The sequence below is a fragment of the Nilaparvata lugens genome, chromosome X (assembly GCF_014356525.2).
Source record: "Nilaparvata lugens isolate BPH chromosome X, ASM1435652v1, whole genome shotgun sequence".
Lineage (NCBI taxonomy): Eukaryota > Metazoa > Arthropoda > Insecta > Hemiptera > Delphacidae > Nilaparvata > Nilaparvata lugens.
In genome coordinates, this window is record NC_052518.1 from 61928114 (window position 1) to 61950157 (window position 22044).

Genomic DNA, 22044 nt, shown 5'->3' on the forward strand with positions numbered 1-22044 from the left:
GAATTGTATTTTGTTGTTGAACTTGTTGATGTGTTTACGGAGAACTTCACATTGTCTCTGGTTTCCCTTGAAGAGAATTAAGACATCATCTACGTATCTATGCCAGAGAACTATCTTCTTTGATATTTCACTATTGAGGATGTGTTTGTTTTCAAAGTTTTGAATGTATATTTCTGCAAGTAAGCTACTAATTGGTGACCCCATGGGTAAACCTTCATCTTGTAGATAGAACTTATTGTCATAGGTGAAATAGTTTTGTTTGGTTATTGTCTGTAGGATTTCAATAATTTCATCAGTTTTTTCTACTGGTAAGTTACTTTTTGTAAGGAGGTCTCTGATTATGGATATAGTTTCATCGATTGGAATGTTGGTGTACATGTTTGTTATATCAAAGGATGCTAGGGTTGAGTTGAACGGAATGTGAGTATCTTTCAGTTTTGAGATAAGCTCATCACTGTTTTTGAGGTGTGTCTTGTTGTTTAGATCAATTACTTTTCTAAGTGTATGGTCTAGGTGTTTTGCAAGTTTGTAGGCTGGTGCTTCGCGGTAATTTACTATGGGTCGGATGGGAATGTTGGGTTTATGTAATTTTGGGAGTGTTTGTAGGGTCGGTGCTGATGGGTGGATTTGTTTGAGTGTTCTTTTTTCTGTTGCTGATATTATATGTTTTGCATTGTTGATTGTTGATATATATTTGTATTTTGAAGACGATGTTTCTTCATGTTTATGTGATCATAAACTCAGTTTTTTCAATAATTCACGGTACAATTCTATTTATACACATAATTTTCATGCAGGCGAGGATCCAGGACCCTGTTCTGGGGGGGGGGGCGATTGGGGTGGTCGTCCAGGGGACCCGCCCTTGTTCGACTCCCACCACCCGGAAAATTGTTGAAGTTTTTAATCGAAAACAGCATTTGAGAGCTTTATTTGTTAAAATTGATATGATTTTTGAAGAAGTTCATTTAAATGCCAAGGTCATGATACTCATTTCTGCAACTACAGTAGTAGTTCAGTCACTATATACATTGGTGCTTGCATTTTATATTGTTGCTCTATTTTTTTAATATATTGTTTGAATACATAAGAGAAGTCTAGGACCAAGTATTTCATGAAAATTTCCTTGTGCTAGATACAGAGTAACCCAAAAACCTCGGTTCAATTTCCAGTATTTCCGCCAAATCCTGTAATCGATCAGAAAAATTTGCTCCCGCCTTTTATTCAGATTATGAAATTTCCAATAAAATGAGATCATTTCTATCTTCAATGAGTACTGAGTTACAATTTTTCTAAAATAAGTAGATTGAGAAAAATCAATTTTGATTAATTATAGTTTCTGATCTACAATATCTTCCGATTTTCACCATTTAAATCTATAATTCAAGATTTCTCTGAGCGTAATTTTGTGTTCTACGGGTAGAGCGTTCTATTTCATATAAATTTCTAGGTAAACCTGACAACAGTGATCCATGTATTTTGGAAAACACCTAAGTTTTAGCTTCAATCATCATCAGCGACTCCATTGCCATCACATTAAGATTTCGCACCATGATATAAGTTTATTAAATCATGTTCAATGAGAATGACCCGTTAGATGCTCTTAATCTAGTAGAGAGGCGCGCATCAGGACACCTCAAGAACCAAAATTTCAAACACTCTTTTTACACAATGATCAGATCTCATTGTACGACAGCTCATTCTTCTCGGCACGTCAAGGCGGTTTAAAATCATGCATCATAAATGAAATTCGATCAGAAAATAGAAAATTCACCCCTGGTTAAAATACTTTAACCAGTATTTATATTCACAAAAAATTGACCAATTTCCATATTCAAAGCTGCGTATCTTGTGAAATAGGCCTACTTCGGATAAAGTTTCAAAATCTAGTAAGGATGTGGAAAAGTATTCCCTCTTTCCACTACTACAATGAAGAATACTTTCAATTCCAGTATCATTAGAAAGTTACAGCCGATTTTAAAAATGGCGGTTTTAGTTTTTCATTTTTTCACGATTTTTCTGTCAATCAAGAGTCTCTAAAATGAGTCTGATACATTATAGAAACTCATGATTGATTCCAAATTGTGGATAATTCCATCCTCTACGAGCTCAATTGCCTAAAATTCATCTTGAATCACTGTTTCCTGTTGTAGCACTGCCTAATATGAGGAAAGTATCTTCTTTTTTTTTGTTTTTTTTTTTAATGATCGAATCTTACACTACGATCATATTTTTCCGTTTACAGCAACTAAAAAAGGAGAAAAAATTAAATTTAATTCTAAAATTCAAGATCAAGTCTTTTTTATAATAATGGGTTACCGAGATACATAGCTCTGAGTTATTGGTGATTTCTTTGTGTATTGAAATACTGGTTAAACTACACTCAGGGATGAATTTTATATTTTTCGATCGAATTTGACTTATGATGCATGAATTTGATTCAATTTATGATGCAATTTTTTCCCATCATTGTGTCAAAAGTTATGAGTGTTTGTAATTTTGATCCTTGAGGTGTCCTTATGCGCGCCTCTCCACTAAATTAAGTGATTCTCTTAACGGGTGATTCTCATAGAAAATGATCTAATGAACTTATATCATGGTGCGAAATCTTAATGTGATGACAATGGAGAATTCTTCATTAAGAATATCATGATCTAAAAAAAGCAAAAAGGAATTTTTTTGTCCGATTACAGGATTTGGCGGAAATAACTGAAAACTCGAAAATGAACTAAAAATACGAGGCTTTTGGGCCATCGTGTATCTAGAACTAGAAAATTCTGCATGAAAAATTGGTTCTGGACTTCTTTTATCATGTATCCAAACAATATATTGAAAATCAGAACTACAATATAAAATGCAAGTACACCCCCTTTTTTAAGTCTATATTGACTGGACTAGAGTAAATTAAGTGAGTGGGGAGGGGGCGATTGCCCCGATCGCCCCCCTGGATCCGGGCCTGGTTTCATGCTAGTTTTTCTTGTTGCTTTGTAATATATCTTCATGTGTTTTTGAGAAAGTAAAATGAAAATGATTCTATCCTATTCAATTTTCCAGTTTCCAAGCCTTGAACCTCCTGGCTACGTGGGGTTTGCAAACTTACCAAATCAAGTGCATAGGAAGTCAGTAAAGAAAGGATTCGAATTCACGCTTATGGTTGTGGGCGAGTCAGGTTTGGGAAAAAGCACGCTCGTCAACAGTCTTTTTCTAACAGATCTGTATCCAGAGAGAATTATTCCGAATGCTGTGGGTAAGTCTTGCTGTCAATAAGTTGAATAAATTGAATATTCAATGAACACCTTGTTGTAATTTACTTGACATTGCATTCTCTAACAAGTCTCTCCCAAGTTTCAACGAAGAAGCCATTTCTGAATTTCAAGAACGTACTAAGTATCATTCCCATCAATTTTTACGTATATTACCAGATGGTTTGGGACAGCCAAACCAATTAAAAAAAGAAACTAGATTAATAACCGCTATTCTCCATGTTGCATCACTGGATTTTTTCAAGCTTATTGCATTTCAATACTTGGGTATTATTGCTGCAAGTAATTATCTTCTCAGCGTCCCTTGAAATTCATATGAGCGTTTTAGAGTAATGTGGTTACGGTTACATATTCTGTATGTAAGTTAGGATTGCGATTAATCAAATAGTCTTTTAAAAAAATGAATTTATTTGATAACCACATATTACAATAATTTTATATCTCACGATAGAGGTCCGTTCGCTATGAGCGCTAGCTAGGAACTGACTACTAATTACAAAGTTACCTTCCACTACAAACTATGCTGTATCAACAATAAATAGAATGAGGAGTGCTAATAAGTAATTCGCTATATAACTTGTATGTATGTAGTCCAGTCAATATAGACATAAAAAGGGGGTGTGCTTGCAGTGTATATTGAAGTTCTGATTTTTTAATATTTTATTTAGGTACCTACATGAGAGAAGTCCAGAACCAATTTTTCCATACAAAATTTCCTTGTGCTAGATACAGGATAGCCCAAAAACCTGGAATTTTCCAGTTTTCAGCTATTCCTTTCAAATCCAGTAATCGGATAGAAAAAATTGCTCTCTCCTCTTTTTAGGTTATAAATTTCTGAATAAAATTAGATCATTCGGAACTCTCTATCTTCAATTTGAGGAATTTTAGTTTTTGATGAACAATATCTTCCAATTTTTACCATTTAGATGTGTAATTCAAAATCCCTCTGGGCGTATTTTTATGCTCTACAATCTAAGACCAGGTAAAGCGCTCTATCTCATATAGATATTCAGCTACACCTGACAACAATGCTCCTTGTATTGTGAAAAACACCTCATTTTCAGCTGCATCCATCATCACCAACTACATTGTCCTCACATTGACATTAAGCACGATGATATAAGGTCATGAGATTATAACAAGGAATAGGGCTACTTTGAGTTTAATCAGGTTCAATTACACCAGGACTCAAAAAACATTCATCTATACAGCGATAAAATTATATAATTTTTTACCTCCTTCAATCAGGAACCTAGAGATTGAAAAATTTAAAAACAAATTGAAAGCAATTTTATCAGAAAATTGTATTTATAAAATATATATTGTATTGTATAAATTGTATTTATAAAATATATATTGTATTGTATATTATATTGTATTTTTCGAAATAAATCTTGAAGTGAAATAGCCTCATTACTTGATTGTTACATTGAGATCAGAGAAAAATTTCTTGGTGTAGAATTAGTTATAATGATTTACCTGTGTGCGATTTGTGACTTATATTATTTAATAGTTCCATTTATTTTTTATGTGTCTACTTTTGTTACCATTTGACGTTGTAATGCATTTGATGTTCTCTTTTGCTGCTACAATAAAACATTTATTTATTTATGTTCTGTGAGAATCACCCGTTAGATGCACTTTATTTCAATATTTCCTAGTGGAGAAGCACGCATAAGTAATCCTGAAGGATCAAATTTTCAAACATTTATAACTTTTGACACAATGATCAGATCTCATCGTACTACACTTCATTCTTCTCGTCTCGTCAAGGCGGTTCAAAATCATGCATCAAAAGTCAAATTCAGTCAAATAATGAAAAATTTATTTTTGAGTGTACATACACAAAAATGGCTAATTTCTATATTCACAAAAATGCGCCCAGAGGGTTTTTGAATTATACATCTGAATGATAACAATCGGAATATATTGTCGATCAAAAACTAAAATTCATCAAAATTGATATTTTCTTAAAATTTAACTCATTTTTGAAAAGTCAACTCAGTACTCATTGAAGTTCCGAATGATCTAATAAATTCAGAAATTTATAACCTAAAAAAAGAGCAATTTTCTCTGTCTGATTTTGTATGGAAAAATTGGTTCTGGACTTCTTTCATGTACCTAAATAATATATTTACAAAATCAGAACTACAATATACATTGCAAGCACCAATGAATACAGTGACTGGACTAATATGTATGTGTGCGTTTGTGTATTCGGATAAGGATTTCTCAAATGCCGTACTGATATAACTAGTTATGGATTTTTTTTATTACTAGGTTTGCCTCTAGTAAGTTAGTATCTTATAAAATGTTACATGATCAACTCTTGTATGTAGGTAAATTTTAGTAGTGCGCTACTTTTGGTAGCAACAACTACGTTCGAGGCGCATTATTTACACAGCCAACGATCGTTGACGAACGTCTATCAAACTTTCGATTCCCTATCAGTGATCAGAGTATGTGGTCCATTATACTAAACAATATTTTATAAAAGATTTTTCATCGAAGTTGGAGTCACATAAGCTGAAAACAGCCTTAACGAGACGCTGACTCTAGTTTGCCCATCACACATCTGCATAAATATGTTGTTACATATTTAGAACAAAACACATCTAGTATGTTACATTACTCAATGAATAGAAATTCTTAACAAATGAAACAGAATAATAATTCGAGCTTGTTCGATATAATGTTCTTTCTTTATAAAGTTGTGTATTTTACACTGAATTTACTTCAAGTAGACTTGTTTACTAGACTTGTTTCTCTTCACGATCTTCCAAAATGTTTCAGAAAAAAGCAACGAAACTGTCAAACTTGATGCTTCGACTGTTGAAATTGAAGAGCGAGGTGTTAAATTGCGATTGACAGTTGTGGATACTCCAGGATATGGAGACGCAATAAATAATACTGACTGGTAACTATTATACTTTTTTATGTTTAAAAAATGTATGATATATACTCATTACTTATTGATCAATGTATATCGTCAAAGCAATCCATTTCTTGAACGGTTTTTGATAACTATGTTTTGAAAAAATCATTATGGTGCTTTAGCTACTATGAAGTATTCATATTATTTCATTTTTTTTTAATTTTTGTAAAGAAGACAACTTGGAGCAATATTCCAACTTATTTGTCTCTGGAAGAATAATGCAATAATGGGTATCTTCCCTGGTGCCCTGATATTGCATACACATTCTCCAGATTTGATAGGTGTACATTTACATTTATGCGGCTCTACAGTCCTGGGTGGACCTTGGCCTTTTCAACACTTGGCTCCATACTTCTCGCTCGTGGACCTCCGCCACTTCCAGCACACGGAGATCACCCACCACATCGCTCAGCCATCTCGGCCCTGGCCTCCCTCTTGTTCCCATCATAATCTCATTCATTATTCTTAATGTTGCTCTCTTCTTGCCTATTCTAACCACATGGACCAGCCACTCGATTCTCCTGCCCTTCCTTGATCTCACAATATTCTCTTCGCTAATTACTTTATCAATATCACAATTATACCTGGCTTTCCAAGTTCCTTTGTCGTATTTTTGTCCCCATATTCTCCTGAACATTTTCCTCTGAAATGGCCTCAGCGCTCTCTCATCCTTGCTCAATATTGTTCATGTCTCTGATCCACATGTCACAACCTGCTTTACCAACGTCCTGTACATCTTATCTTTAGTTTTACGAGAGATGAGCCTGCTCTTAAAAATTCTTTGGTTAGCATAGATTGCCTATCATGATTCTATTTAATATTCCATGACTAGTTTTATTATCAGAAATCAGTGTTAGACTACCCCCAGGCACTTGACCTCACTGACACTTTCCACTTCACAATCGTCTGAAATTTTCAAGTTGTTTGTCTTCTCTGCTTATTTTCTGGCATCCTCAGATACGTTTATTTCCAGAACCAGACTTCTGGCCTCACACTTTACTGTGCAGAAAATATTTTTTCCTGCAGTTACTTTGAAAAGTGACCATTCCTGCACTGATTACAGAACGCAAAGAATCACTTTGCCGCTCTAGTGCGCAAAGTATTACTTTGCGTACTCTTAATACTTTGAGTATTATCTTGCAGCCATCCCAATCAGCTGTTGACATTGTTGGCGTGTATTTTGAATGCGAATTTGTTCTATCTATATTTTTACTGATTTTCAAATAAATAAGAATGAGAACTCATTAAATTATACATTATTCATTATTTCAAATAATATTTTTTTCATTCATAAATTTATTGATTGGTTGAAAAATTATTTAGAAATTAAGATTTACTCAAAATTATTCAAATTTTCAAATTAATTAGATTAATTTAATTTTTAATTTGAATAAATTATCGATTATTAATTTTCAATCGGATTATCAAGTTTAAAATAAATTAAAGTTTTTATTAATAACAAAATCATACAGACAAACATTTGATGGATTTCAGCCATCATTTTACCCATGATCAACCACTTCTCATATTCAATGGTAGCCTAACTGTAGGAAAAATTTTATGTGAAATACGTGCGCAAAGTTCCTCTGCTGCATTCAAGAAACCATTCCGCCCTCGCCTACGGCTCGTGCGTAAACGTTTCTTTCGGTGCAGCAAACTGTCACTTTGCGCACTAGTTGCACAAATAACTATTTTAGGCTGTCTATTTCCAGAATTCAAAACCATATCATCTGCATAGGCCAAGACTTGACATGTTCTATTTACTAATAATGTCCCTGTCAGACCCAGCTTCTGAATCACTGTTTCCAGCATTAAGTTCAATAGTGTAGCCGAAAGCATGTCTCCTTGCTGTGACATTGAAAGTTTGGCTCATTTTATTTCCAATTCTCACTTGAGCTGTTGTGCCATCCATTTTCAAATTTATGAAATTGAACAACTTTCTTGGAATATCAAGCTCAGCTGGTATTGAGTCTCCCCCAGGTGTTTCATCATTTCCAAGCTTTTTGATCATTTCCAATTCTATTAAACTTGGAGGAGGGAGTAAGGTCTCTGAACTTGCGTTTGTGATTTGTTTCTCTCCGTCAGCCACGTTTCGGTTTAGAATTTCTCTAAAATGGTCAGCCCATGTGTCGATTATATAATTTTTTCCACTTGGCATTTTTCCATCATGGTCTTTGCAAGCTATTAAATTAGGCTGGTAACCCCTATTCATTTTCTTGAAAGCCTGATAAAATGTCCTGCTTTCATTTTGGTCATTCAAATATCAGAGGTAATATTTACCTCTATATTATTGATGAGTCTCTTCATATACTATCGTTTTTCTTTATACATATTTTGTTGGCTGCTTCCCTACCCTCCAAATACTAGGCACGGTTTCTTCTGGTGTCTCTCTGGCATCACTTTCTTACCTTCATTTTTCTTTCCTAGATCCTAGGCTTCCTACACTCATTATAATACCATTTCTCATTCCTACCGCCATTCATTTCACCCTGGCGGTGTAATTGATTGTTTTCTTCAAATTGGCCTACAGCTCTTGAATCTCTCTTTCATAATTATCCAAATCATTCAACTCATCCGGTATTAGTCTTTCAAGTTAATTTTTATATCTCTGCATATTCTTAATTTCTCAGCTTTTCTGTGCCAAACATACATCTATCTTTATTTTCATTTTCCACTCTCGAACGTTTTCCTTTTAATTTAGCTGATACAAGAAAGTTGTCATAGTCACAGTTGTACCACCTATATCTAGGAGGCATCCCCTTATCCACCATCTATCAAGGCGCACGCTAGGAGACCATAGGAGACCAACAAATCTCACGGGCGTTGATGTTTGATAGATGTATTGTACCTTATAGCTGTTTTGAATACAATTCTAATTTGTGTTTATTTTTAGTTTATTTGTCTTTTCAGCTTTCGTGCCATAATCCAGTATATTGATGATCAATTTGAAAGATTTTTGCGAGACGAGAGTGGCTTGAATCGCCGAAATATAGTTGACAATCGAATCCATTGTTGCTTTTATTTCATTTCGCCTTTTGGACACGGGTAAGTAGTTATAACTATTTGTGTATCACTCTATGTTGATGTAACCTTCAAATTTCAAATTAAATTCATTTTTCTCCAAAAATAATGCTCATATGAAGGCGAAGCCCCGCTTTCCAATGAATTCTGCTGAGCAGAGGCTGAAACAGGAACAGTCTGCTAATATGTGAACAATCATTTCTTTGATCTCTAATAACATTTAACTGACTGTATTATGTTTTTTCAACTCAATTCAATTATCTTTTTGAAACTATGAGACTAATGACGTACCCAAATTGTTATTGAATAGGATTAGTTCATTTTGGATGTTTTTGAAAATGTTTGTCTCAGGATTGAAGTCTGTCCTATTTGTTTCAGGTTGAAACCACTAGATATAGAATTCATGAGACAGTTGCATAGTAAAGTAAACATTGTGCCTGTTATAGCAAAAGCTGATGTACTAACCAAGAAAGAAGTGCTCCGGCTCAAGAAAAAGGTGAATTAAAGCATTTCATTTGTTTTTAATGCTTTCGACTTTTTTCAGTTTAGTACTGTCTATATAGTGTAGAACTTATTACTCATCAATGCTTGTACTAGCTATATAGTGTAAAATTCATCACACACCAATGCTTTTCAACTTGATGTATTCTAATTAACAATCCATCAATTCAATGGAAAACTATCCCAAAGATCCGGTTTGTTACTGATATAAATATGGTGGTGTATTCCACTGTTCTATTAAAATTTACTAATTCTCAACGACCCGGTGTATTCTATTTGCAAAACACATTTTTTTAAGTTACGGGTTGACTTGATTAACAAAAAATTGGTGTGGGAGTGCTACAAAACGCTCAGCAGGCTTGCAACACGCAACTCTGGGCATCTTGGTTGGGTACCTGGCTATGTAGGCATGGGTGGTAACGAGCGTGCAGATGAGCTTGCTAAGCGGGGTTTCCAGTATGCCATTCTTTGGCCCAGAGCCAAGCTGTGGCATAAGCAAAACAACTGCCTTCCACACAATAAGCAAATGGTCCAGGGACTTACATCAACAGCAATGGCAGGGTCATCCTGGTCAAGAAAGCATTTGGCAAAAGGCTGCTGGCAGACGCAAGCCCTTGCTTCACCAGCTGGCTGGTGAGTCTGGGTAGAGGTCAGGTCAAGCAGTTGATTGCCCTGATAACTGGACATGGCCACTTCAGGAAACATCTCCACACAATTGGACTCAGAAATGAGAGCCAGATGTGTAGGCTTTGTAATCAGTCTGTAGAGACTGCCAAGCATATCATAATGGATTGCGAAAGACTTGGAGCTAGAAGAAGGGCTCTATTTGGCTGCAAGCAACCAGGTGAGGAATGGGATGTTAGTATAGGGAAGAAACTCCTGGACCTTGTAAAGGGCACAGGAGTTGGTTTACCTAACTAACATACTTTGAGGCACATAATAAGCTTCGGTTGACGTGTGAGGTTCTTTGAACCTTTGGATCTTTGAATCCGTCCCTTCAAAAACATAAACAAAAAATAACCTAGCATAAATGACATATTTCTCAAAATAACTGTGATGAAATACAATGTGAAAAATATTATTTCAATATTTACTATTGAATTATCTATTCATTTAAAATAATTTACATTATACATTATTGTGGGTTGTCTGTGATCCAATTATACTAGATGTATATCATGTTCTGCTATAATAATAGTTTATAAATTGCCCATTAGCAAATATTTCATTGTAAAAATATTTTGTAGGTTATGGAAGAAATTCAAAGTAATGGAATCAAGATATATCCTCTGCCAGACTGCGACAGTGATGAAGATGAAGACTATAAAGAGCAGGTAAAAATTAATCTTATACAAACACTTCATAAAAGTCAATCCAACTTCATCCTCTATACTTAAATGTAACCAAAACCTCCAAAAAACTGTTATGGTTTGGGTTGTATGTGACTAAACCATCTGAGTTGATCTTTGTAATGTGTTTAGTCGGCGGTACAACGTTTAAAGAAAAGTCATAATTGAGTACAATAATCAATTTCATTCGTGTTTTAATCCATAAAAATTGAAAATTTTTGTTTTGTTGATTTTTGGACGGTAGACTGGAAAGGAACTGGTCTTGGGCTGAGCATGTTGCTTGTTTCTGAATCAATCTTATAATTTTTTACCGTAAAATTTATAAGTATTTGAATATTATAATATGCATATCTAAGGTATTTGGTGTTATTTTGAAACAGATTGCATGAATACGTTGATCGTCGTTTCACTAAATCAGTTGCAAGTGGATTATATCAATGAACTGACACCTACACCAATGGAACTGTTTTCAATCAGTTTCACTCATTTATGACTTTTGCAGCTCCTCGTTTAATTCCATTGCAATAATTGAATGTCGCTCCTAGGATCTGGACCTAAAACGCAGTTTCAATGATACTAACTCAATTCAAATACCATGATCGATTTAGACCAAACGAAACGGCAAAGTTTCACATGAATGTCATAACCGTGGACTATTTTTAGGTTAGGATTTGGTGCTTCTACCACATTCTATGAATAAATTGCTGCCTAAATAAGTACTCCTTAGTTTGAAAACTAACACTAAAAATTAAACCAGATTGTTGAGGAATTTAATTAGCGACTGTAGGTACCAGCTACTACCAATGTTACATTGGCTTCATATTACTTTCAGAGTAGCCCAATGTGGCACATGGAATAATTAAATAATCGTTCTATATCATATCGGGTGAGTTTCTCTTCCACAAGCATTGAAATTGTAGACTCACAACTCTTCGGACTAATAATGATTGTAATAATAATAATAATAATTATTATTATTAGAACTTAATATTTATTGTAATTGGATTATTTTCGTGCTGTAGGTTCGCCTATTAAAGGAGGCAGTGCCCTTCGCAGTTTGCGGCTCTAACACGTTTCTCGAGGTGCGGGGAAGGCAGGTGAGGGGCCGCCTTTACCCTTGGGGCGTCGTCGAAGTTGAAAATCCCGAACATTGTGACTTCATCAAGCTTCGAACAATGCTAATGTAATGTATATTCTTCTCAAGCCTTCTCATTTATTATGTTAGTACTAGTATTATAATATAAAGAAGGAAAACCCCTCTATGAAACCTATCGTATCCACTGAGCCCTATCAAACCATATAGTAGATTTGGAGTATGGCGCACTTTCCAAATCATAATGTAGCCTGAGATGTCACTTTTTGTATAAGTTTTCGTGTAAACTTTTTTTTTTTTGCTGAGGGTGATGCAACGAAAAATCTTCAATTCAAGGAAAAATGATTGTTCACACACACACAAAAATTATTATCTAATAAAAACATTGTGACATTGAATAAAGAGGTGACAAAAACCAAAAATTTAGTTAATATTTTGTTGTCACTATAGGCCTACAATAACGCCTCAATTAAAGATAGCATATTTCGCAAAGTGGCGCCTGTTTGAATTTTCAGCAGAAATTTTCGCTTATCAACTAAAATCTAGTCAATTATAAATTTTTTGTTCAGAAATAAAATAAATTTCGATAAAGAATCGTTCTTAGAAAGAAGAAACGAGTTTTTAGGTATGTCTGTTTGTCTGTACAGACGGAGGGGTCATCCGTAAGCTACCCATACGATTTATTCCCACATAGTCCGATTCTGAGTCATTGGCCCATATGAATAAAACCAGAGCAAATGCTCATGAGCAAGAGCATGGAGCATAAGGTTTTGCTCATGAGCAAAAGGTAGAAGCAAAAGCATTTGCTCATTTTTTATGAATAAGCTTTACCTTATACTCTTACCTTATGCTCCTGAACTCTGGAGCAAATGTTCACGTATTTTAAAGATTTTTCATCAGCTGATTCGCTTTTGTAGCCTTACTTTGTTTTTATAGCTCACGGAAGCGCTAAATATGCAAATAGGGTGCACCGCTTGTGTTTGCGTCGTCTGCTCTGTTTTCTATTTATGAATAGAGTTTTAGGTTAGTTGAGTTTAGAATTTTGAAATAATAGCGTGAAAAAATGTCATCTCTATAATAATCTTCAGCATATTCTCATAATATCAATAGCCTTCTTATAATCGTCTACACTTTCATCTTCTTAAATGCCTATTTCCTATTTTGTGATGGCTATCTTTATAACAGGTAGCTAGCTATCTTTTGTATTTATTCTTTTGTAGGGATAATGTTGATATATATCATGGTTGAATCTAAAAAGAGTTTTATAGTTCTCAACTATTGGTTGTGATCGTATCTGGTATAGTTTCCTCTTCCTCATACGAATTAGTTGAGCCATTTTACTATGTGCAAAAGGTGATAAGCTGCTCTAGACTAGACTCACCTTTTTTGAAGCATTTGCTTCAAAAGTTGAGCAAATGCTCTAGTTTATCAATACAATTTTGAGCAAAAGCTTTTACTTTTGAGCAAATGCTCAAACTACTTTTTTTGGTGAGCATGAGCAAAAGGTTTTGCTCACGTTTATTCATAGAAAAGGAAGCAAATGCTCCATATTTTAGAAGTATAAGCAAATGCTCAACTTTATTCATATGGCCCATTGGGTTTGCCCTTAACTAACTGTAAGTGGTTGTGATAATCTCAAGTTGGCAATAAGTAAACTAGAGCAACATGCTTTTATCCTTCTTACAGGAGCCCTTCCATTCGGAGACTTTGTTGTATTGGCCGTATGGATTGGTTTTTTTTTGCTTAGAATGCTGCATCTGCTCAAATGAATTGACTTTGCTGAGTCTTCTTTTTAGTGGTTTTTGGGTATCCATAATGAATCAGATTCGATTTCGATGGATGTTGAAGTTGATTAGACTATTCATTCTCAAGACAAGATAGGGCGAGTATAGATTCGTCATTTTGCCTAATCCAAACTAAATCTGAAGTGTTTTCGTGTTTGTCCTATACACATTGTGTTATTTGTATTTAGAAGACTGATTTATTATAAACATGAAAATCACAGTTTGAATAGTATAGAAAAAATTGTATGCTGCAACTGGTTTCTCTAAAATTCGTAGAGGTTTTTATATTATCGACTTCTCAATCATAAGCCTGATCATCTATTCTATTCAATTCAATCATCTGTCTGAAGCTAATTCCCTTCATTATTCATTTCTAAAATTTTGGTTATGTTTTGCATTACTTTAATTCCAATAATTTCCTTTCGTATGCTTGAGTAATAATATTCTTAATTTTAATTAAAATTCTTATAAGATAAGATAATCTCTTTATTCAACACAGCATATAATACAATATACATTTGAATATCGTCTAGTCACAGGTCATTCCTTGAGGAATTGTTGAAAATATACTCACATCAATGGGCATAAAATAAGCACCAGTACAAAGACATAAGATACATAAATTAGGTTTTAAAAGTAGTGCAGGACATAGAAATTTATTATTACTAGATGCTTCAATCATGTATTACAGAAATAATCATTGAAACTATAATAAGCTTTTGCAACAAGAAAGCTGTATAATTTCTTTTTGAATATATTCTTGTTTGTTAGGGACTGCAGCTCAATTGGTAAATTATTGTAAAGCTTTGAACCAATGTAAGAAGGCATTTTCTCAAACAATTGAAGCCTGTGCTGTCTTAAAGCTAATTTATTTCTGCCTCTAGTATTATGATTGTGGATGTCAGCGTTTGTGGCCAGATCTGAGATATGGTCGTGAGTGAAGACTAATAATTTGAAAATATAAATTGAGGGTAGAGTTAGAATGTTCAAATAGACGAAAGCCTCTCTACATGACTCATTAAATTTGAGTCCAGCCAAATAGCGAATAGCTCTTTTTTGCAATTTAAATATTTTTTGGAAGTGCAAATCTGCAGTGCTTCCCCATAACTCTATCCCATAAGCAACATGGGAGTGAAACAATGCAAAGTAAACCATCTTTGAAACAGATAATGGTACAAATTTTACCATATTTCTTATCACAAAAAGATCTCTACTCACTCTATTAACTATTACATTTACATGCTCATCCCACACAAACTTGAAATCTAGCTCTAGGCCAAGTAATTTCACAGAATCTGTATTTCGTATACAATCATTTCCTATAAACAAATGTGGCTCAATCGCACTGTGTCTCAGACTAAAATTTATTAGATTACTTTTTTTTGAATTTACTGTCAGGGAGAGCGAATTAAAATACTGAACAACCCTATTACACACCAGATCAATTTCTAGGTCTTCCAAGTTTCTGTCCGCAAATATCAAAGATGTATCGTCAGCGTATAGCGTCAACTTATTTTGAGGTACAAGAGAAGAAATATCATTAATATATAGTATGAAAAGATGAGGTCCCAAAATAGAACCCTGCGGTACTCCTGAGGATACTTTAACAAGTTTTGACGCGGTTTGTTCCTGATCGCCTTGAATTGAAACATACTGATATCGATCAGACAGATATGACTTTATGAGATCATTTGCTCTACCATTTATACCAAGGCCATTTAATTTATCTAACAACAGCAATCGAAAGCCTTCGATAGATCCAGCATTACACCAGCCGTATATTTACCATCTTCAATGTTTGTTATCAGTCCTTCAAAAATCTCTATTAGGGCTGAAGTAGTTGGTTTCTGTTTTACAAAACCATGTTGATTGGGTGAAAACAGATTGTTCTTAACAAGGTAGGCTACCAGTCTAGTGAGAATGATGGTTTCAAAAATCTTTGAAAAAGCTGTTAAAATTGAAATTGGTCTGAAATTATTTATGTCATGTTTGCTATATTCTTTGAAAAGTGGAATAACTTTAGCTATTTTTAAAATGGCCGGAAATTCACCAGATTCGAGCATAGATTTGACGATGCAAGATATTGGCTGGGCAATGGCTCTTTTACACTGCTTCAACACCCTTAAGGAGACATCATCATGACCAGTGCTATTTTTTGGCTTAAATCTTTCGATAGTTTGTAAGATCTCATCTTCGTTAGATGGTATTAGGTAGAAGTGCTCAGATGGCGGAACTGGAACATTCTGGTTGCTTATAGGAGTATTATTAGAAGTCAGTTGTGTTTTATTTAAATCTTTACTTAATCTTTGAGCAACACTAGCAAAAAAATTGTTAAATTCGTCTGCAATACGTCTTTTGTCAGTAACATGTTCATCCTCAATATCAAGTCCTAGTAAGTCAATTTTTCGTTCAAACCCTTTACCTCTAAATTGATTTATTAACTTTCAACTGGTTTTAGATCTATTTGTTGAATTTTTAATTAAATTACCATAAAATTCTTTTTTTTGCTCTGGTTACTAGCTGGTCATAATGATTTTTTACACTGTTGATAAGAGATGTATCTAAATTTGGTATTGCGTTTGCATTCCCTGTTGCAAATTCAAGCACAGTTCTAATTTGTTTAATTTCTTTAGTCATCCAGTTACCACCGCTACGTTTCTTCCTTTTCGTCGTAGGTGAGGGCTTGGTCACCATAGGGCAATGAATGTTATAATAGTGAAGAAAGGTTTGATGGAACAACTCATATTTGTTGTTTGTTACATTTTCGGAGGCAACAGCACTCCAATCTACAACTGACAAAGCCGCCTCAAAGCCAACCATATTATTGACACTGCAATTACGGAATGTAACATAGGAAATATTTTTTGCAGTGGAAGTACAGTTCGTAAAATTCAACACAATAGACTGAGCAGTGTGATCCGATAGCCATGAGTGTATTACGTCTACATTTATATTAGTCAATGAGGAACTAGTAATTATATTATCAATGGCCGTTTTACTAAGCTCTGATATTCTAGTGGGAACTTCAATATTGTACCTTAAACTAAACTGATCCAGTACATTCAAAAAAGCTCTACGTTGGGAAGAATCCATCAAGAAGTCAATATTGAAATCACCTGCACAGATTAATTTGATTCCCATATTCGCCGACAATTTCTCAAGGACATCAATCAGATTGTTGAAAAATAAGTTTATGTCACCATTTGGAGGCCGATAAATACCTAGAAGTACGTATACATCCTTATTTATATTGAACTTGGAACAAGCTAATTCAATGCATCCCTCTATACAAAAATCATTTATGTTCATTTTAACTATGTTAAGGGGCTGTTGATTACCGCACGTACTGTGGTATATAGCAACGCCACCCATACTCTTATTAACTCTACAATAATAATCAATTAGACGCATATTTTGTACATTCAAACAAGTTAGATCCGTGTTTTTTAAACCGTGTTCAGTTAGAATTAGGAAATCCGGTCGTTCCAAGTCAAGGAATTTTTCTAGTCTATCTATTTTGTTATTTAAAGATCTAATGTTCTGGTGTATACATTTTATACATTTTATTTTCAGAGGCGCTGACTTATTTGTTTGAGCAGATAAGGCATCATTATTGACAAAATTCAACCAATATTGATTAGTATCAATACCGGCCAAGTGGTCTAGTTTTTTAAAGGAATAGGTTTATCAATTTGAATAGATGTATCTGTATTAAGTTCCCTCAAAATCTGATCAGCAATGTAGCGCTTACCCATGTTGTTCAAGTGAAGCCCATGATTTGTATGAAAGCGTCTCCCCAGCTTACCCAGCTCCAAAAGAGTGACATTTCCAAAGCGTTTACACGTTTTTCGTATCTGAATATTTGCCCATTCAACCAATTTATTAACGCACGACCAATCAGGGAGATCATACCTGTGAGGAACATCGAATACGAGAACTCTAGTATGTCTCAAATCTGACGTAAAACTCCTGCGTAAATGTTACTATACTGTCGCTATGAGTCAAAATTATAAAACGTTTTGTCAATATGATCAAAGACAACTAGGCTCCAGTGAGAGCCAGTCCATCCATCCATACAATTATTGGTGCGACTGTCATTCAGAATTAATGCAATATTTCTGTTTACACACGAATTTGAACTTGAAAAAGAGTGATCATAATCATTATAATTGACAATAAGTGACCCCACAACCGTGTCAACAACAATTAAATCCTTACAGCTAGAAAACATTTTCCTACAATATACATTTATGTCATTGTCCGTGAGTAATTCATCATTCATGAATGTATGTAATCGATCAATTAGAGTTCCAGTAGGCGTAGGCCTACTGTCTCCAATTTTAACAGTCTGTGTTGTTGCATCTCTAGCAGCATCCAGGCGCTGCATCAATTGAATATCTAGATTGATTGATCTGTCTAAGGCCGCATTACGCTGAATCTCTTAACTTCTCAAGACGAGATTTTAACAGTTCATTTTCACTTCTTAACTGAGAAAGTTCATCATTTAATGAACCAGATAGAAGGTTCGAATTATTATCGGATACCAATAGTGATTGATTGAAGTCAATATTTTGTTTCTCCACTTGGGTAGCAAAGTCATCAGTAACAAGGGATGGTAACGAAAATTCGGGTAAAGAATGCGTTAAAATATTATCACACGTGTGTGTACCAGCTAAGTCAACAATGCTATCACACGTTATATTAGTCTTTAAGGAAGCCGCGCACTCCTTATCAAGGCACCGCCACGTGATACGATTGCTAACAGTAGAGCTGAAAGATTTTCTGTATTTATGTCCTTTATATATAATTCCAGGTTTACCCTTTGAAGCTTGAAAAATATTAATACTTTCCATTTCAATGAGAGTGAGTAATCAGCGTTATCAGAGACAAAGACAACAGATAACACAAGTAATGAGAAGCTACAGATTTCCAACAATACTCTTGGTTGCTATGGCAACGAGTTTCCCGCCAGAAAATCAAAAGTCCGCACAGCTGATCATACCAATTAACGGTTCAAAAGCACATTCCAATACAGAACTGTCTTATCTTATCACTTGAAATGAAACGGCCGAAAAGACGGTAAAATTTGTACAGTTCGATCCACCAAGAAAACATTCAGTGTATATATCTGTCATTCAAAAAGTTCCAAAAATATATAGTATGAACAACAGGATCTGACATTGGATCTGACGCTGAAGCGAAAAATAAATTAGTATCCGGTTGAGTCTTAGGTTATGTAGACAGTCGAAAATAGAATTTGTATTACCAGCAACCACTCTCAATACACAAAGAATTCACTTGACACCAACAATAAACCACCACTATATGGTTCATAATAACGTAAGTAGAACTCATATATTATCCATCACAATTTAAAATAAACGTTAAAATGAAGAGCTACATGAAGAGTTACTTTCTCAATCCTGCGCCTGCGCCGTGAATCCTTACTTATGATAAATACTATAGTTTCTCTCGGCATTCTGTAGTCTATAGACTACCTGAAATCGTATTCTCATTTCAGATTATTATAGGTACATTTTCAATCTTGACATATATATTATAGTCAATCGCTATTACATGATCCATAAAGTTGGTAATAGATAATATACATGTATGTAATAATATGGTATAGAAATTAAAAATCAAAGTAGGTACCCTGTTTTTAACTTTATTTTATTTCTCACATGATTCGACTATTAATGCTATTTCAAGTGAGTGAACAAAATAAATAACTATAAATAAATAATACCTCTGATTTCTTATTTATGAACAAGTGTTTTTATATTCATATGATTTATTTTCCTGAACTGCAAATTTCATCAAAAAACTTGATAGCCTAGTTGGTTATTTAAATCCATTTTTTGAAAGCTAATTCTACTATTGGGTATGAATAAATAAATAAATATTTTAAAACCTGGCTTTTTGTAATTGGGTTAAATATTCCATGTATCGTAAAGATGGATTGGTTGAAGTTTTATACTTTACAGATTGTATTCTATTTTAGTGAATGGTTTTGTGTTGAAAATGTAATTGTTTTCAATAATTAAACATTTTCAGTTAATAGTTGTTTTTGACATGAAATTATGAGTGAATAAGATTATGCAAACTATGAACATAACCTTCAGAATCGCTTATATTATTTTAAATGAATGATTATTGCCGCAAAAATGTGAAATTCTTCCTTGAAATCTAGCTTTCCACTTTTATTTCCATAATTTAGTATTCTCATGATAGTATTTATATTTGTGAAATTATGGCCTGAGTCTATAAAATGTTTAGCAAAAGCTGACTTTTGTGTTTTCGTTTTGGATATCAATGCCTGAAACCTTGTCTGAAAATTTCTACCCGTCCGATGTAAAATTTGTAACAATTACTACAATGAATAATTAATAAAAATAATTCTATAGTACCCTTTTGTTTTCAAAAACGTTGAATACAACACAACAACTATAGTGAGGTCCACGATTATAATGGCAGTGGGAAATATGGGATAACAAGGTTGCCAAAGCTATGGAATCAAGAACCTATGATTCCATTTTCCTACAGAATGTTCTAAAAAAGAGCCATCTATTTTGGATAGCTGTAACTCAAATCATCCAATACATTTTGAACTGATATTAGTTTTTATTCTCTTCTATGGAATATCAAATGTATTATATTCATCAATAATTCATTCCCTTTACATAATTTGATTCAAGACTTGCATAACGGAGATCAGATTTTTATTCTCTCACACACCTGAAATCTTGGCGGTTAATTTAAAAAAGCTGTGATACAACTATCTGATCTTCAAATCAACATAAGTTGAGTTATTCGGTAGGTATTCTATTTATAATTTCTCTTACAAGTGATAGCAAAATAGAAATACTATTCATAAATAATTCCAAAGAAAATAATAATTCTGAAACCTAACCTTTTAATATTTAAACCGGTACCAGTAGCCCTAACCTATACCAGTGAGCTAACTGAAGCATGTTTGTGAGGATGTACAAAGTTTAGGATTGTCAAAGTTATCAACTTATAAAATGTAATTTCAGGTATGATATTCGTGCTTTTCATTAGATAATATCTAAACATTATTTCCTTTATCAAAAAATAAATTTCCAAATCAAATGTTCGATTTGTCTACTCAAGTATTTTTTTTTACAATGAAAAAAAAACCATGGCGGCTGAAGATTGCTTGTTTACATCTGTAAAGTCACTGTTAAAAGTAAAAATAAAATATTTCTGGCAAACTGACAACATTAAAAAGCTAGAGAGAGATAGCAGAAAAGGATAGCAACACTCATGATTAGATTGAGTATATGAATGTTGCTCACTCACACTGATAGCACTGTAAAAACACTTTTCGAGCAGCCAGTCTTTTATTTTTTTCACACCAAACTCCAATGCATTCCAGAATTTCCCTGCCTTTGTATTTCTTGCTGGTCATTTCCAACAATGAGGTAGTTAGCATCGTCAGCAAAGAGAACACTGCTTGGGTATATTACTGGGAAGAGGTCATTTATATAAAGTGAAAACAGTATTGGGTCAAGAACTTTCCCTGTGGTACACCTCTTCTCAACTGGAAAAATTTCGATCTATATTTGTGATTCACATACAATTCTCTGTTTTTTATCCTCAATTTCCACCTGCAATCTATAGGTTGTAAATGATTCCAGCCACTTGAATGCTGCTCCTCTAAATCTATAGTATTGTATCTTTTCTAACAGGATATCGTGATCTATACTATCAAATACCTTTTGGGAATCGATAAAAATACCCAAAGCCTTCTTATCAGCAACTGGTCATTGGTATATTTTTAGCCAAAAGTCATTAATGGCATCGATTGTAGATTTTCTAGGTCGAAATCCGATCTGACTTGAGGAGATAATGCCGTTTACTTCCAGGTGCTTTGAGATCATTGATAAAGCCAGTTTCTCATAGATCTTGGCAAATGAACTTGAGACTGATATTCCCCCTGCCACCGCCATGTTGTTTACCAGAAGATTCTAGGAAGCGTTTGCCATTGCTTGACAACTCTGTCGACCAGAACACACTGGAATATTCCAGAAACCCCTTGTCTCTGCTGCCCCTCTAAAGGCCTCATCCATATCATTAG

General features: G+C 34.1%; 1 protein-coding gene across 5 annotated transcripts in view; it reads left to right on the forward strand.

Annotated features, from left to right (window-relative positions):
* The window catches only part of LOC111055710 (septin-1), a 66146-nt gene that overhangs the window by 6273 nt on the left and 37829 nt on the right, over positions 1-22044 (forward strand). For all 5 annotated transcript variants that reach the window (XM_039441316.1, XM_039441318.1, XM_039441317.1 and 2 more), the window contains 6 exons: positions 3052-3244; positions 6054-6177; positions 9106-9240; positions 9595-9712; positions 10965-11051; positions 12089-12249. In XM_039441316.1, the coding sequence (XP_039297250.1) occupies positions 3052-3244; positions 6054-6177; positions 9106-9240; positions 9595-9712; positions 10965-11051; positions 12089-12249 (818 nt within the window). The remainder of the gene's footprint in view (positions 1-3051; positions 3245-6053; positions 6178-9105; positions 9241-9594; positions 9713-10964; positions 11052-12088; positions 12250-22044) is intronic.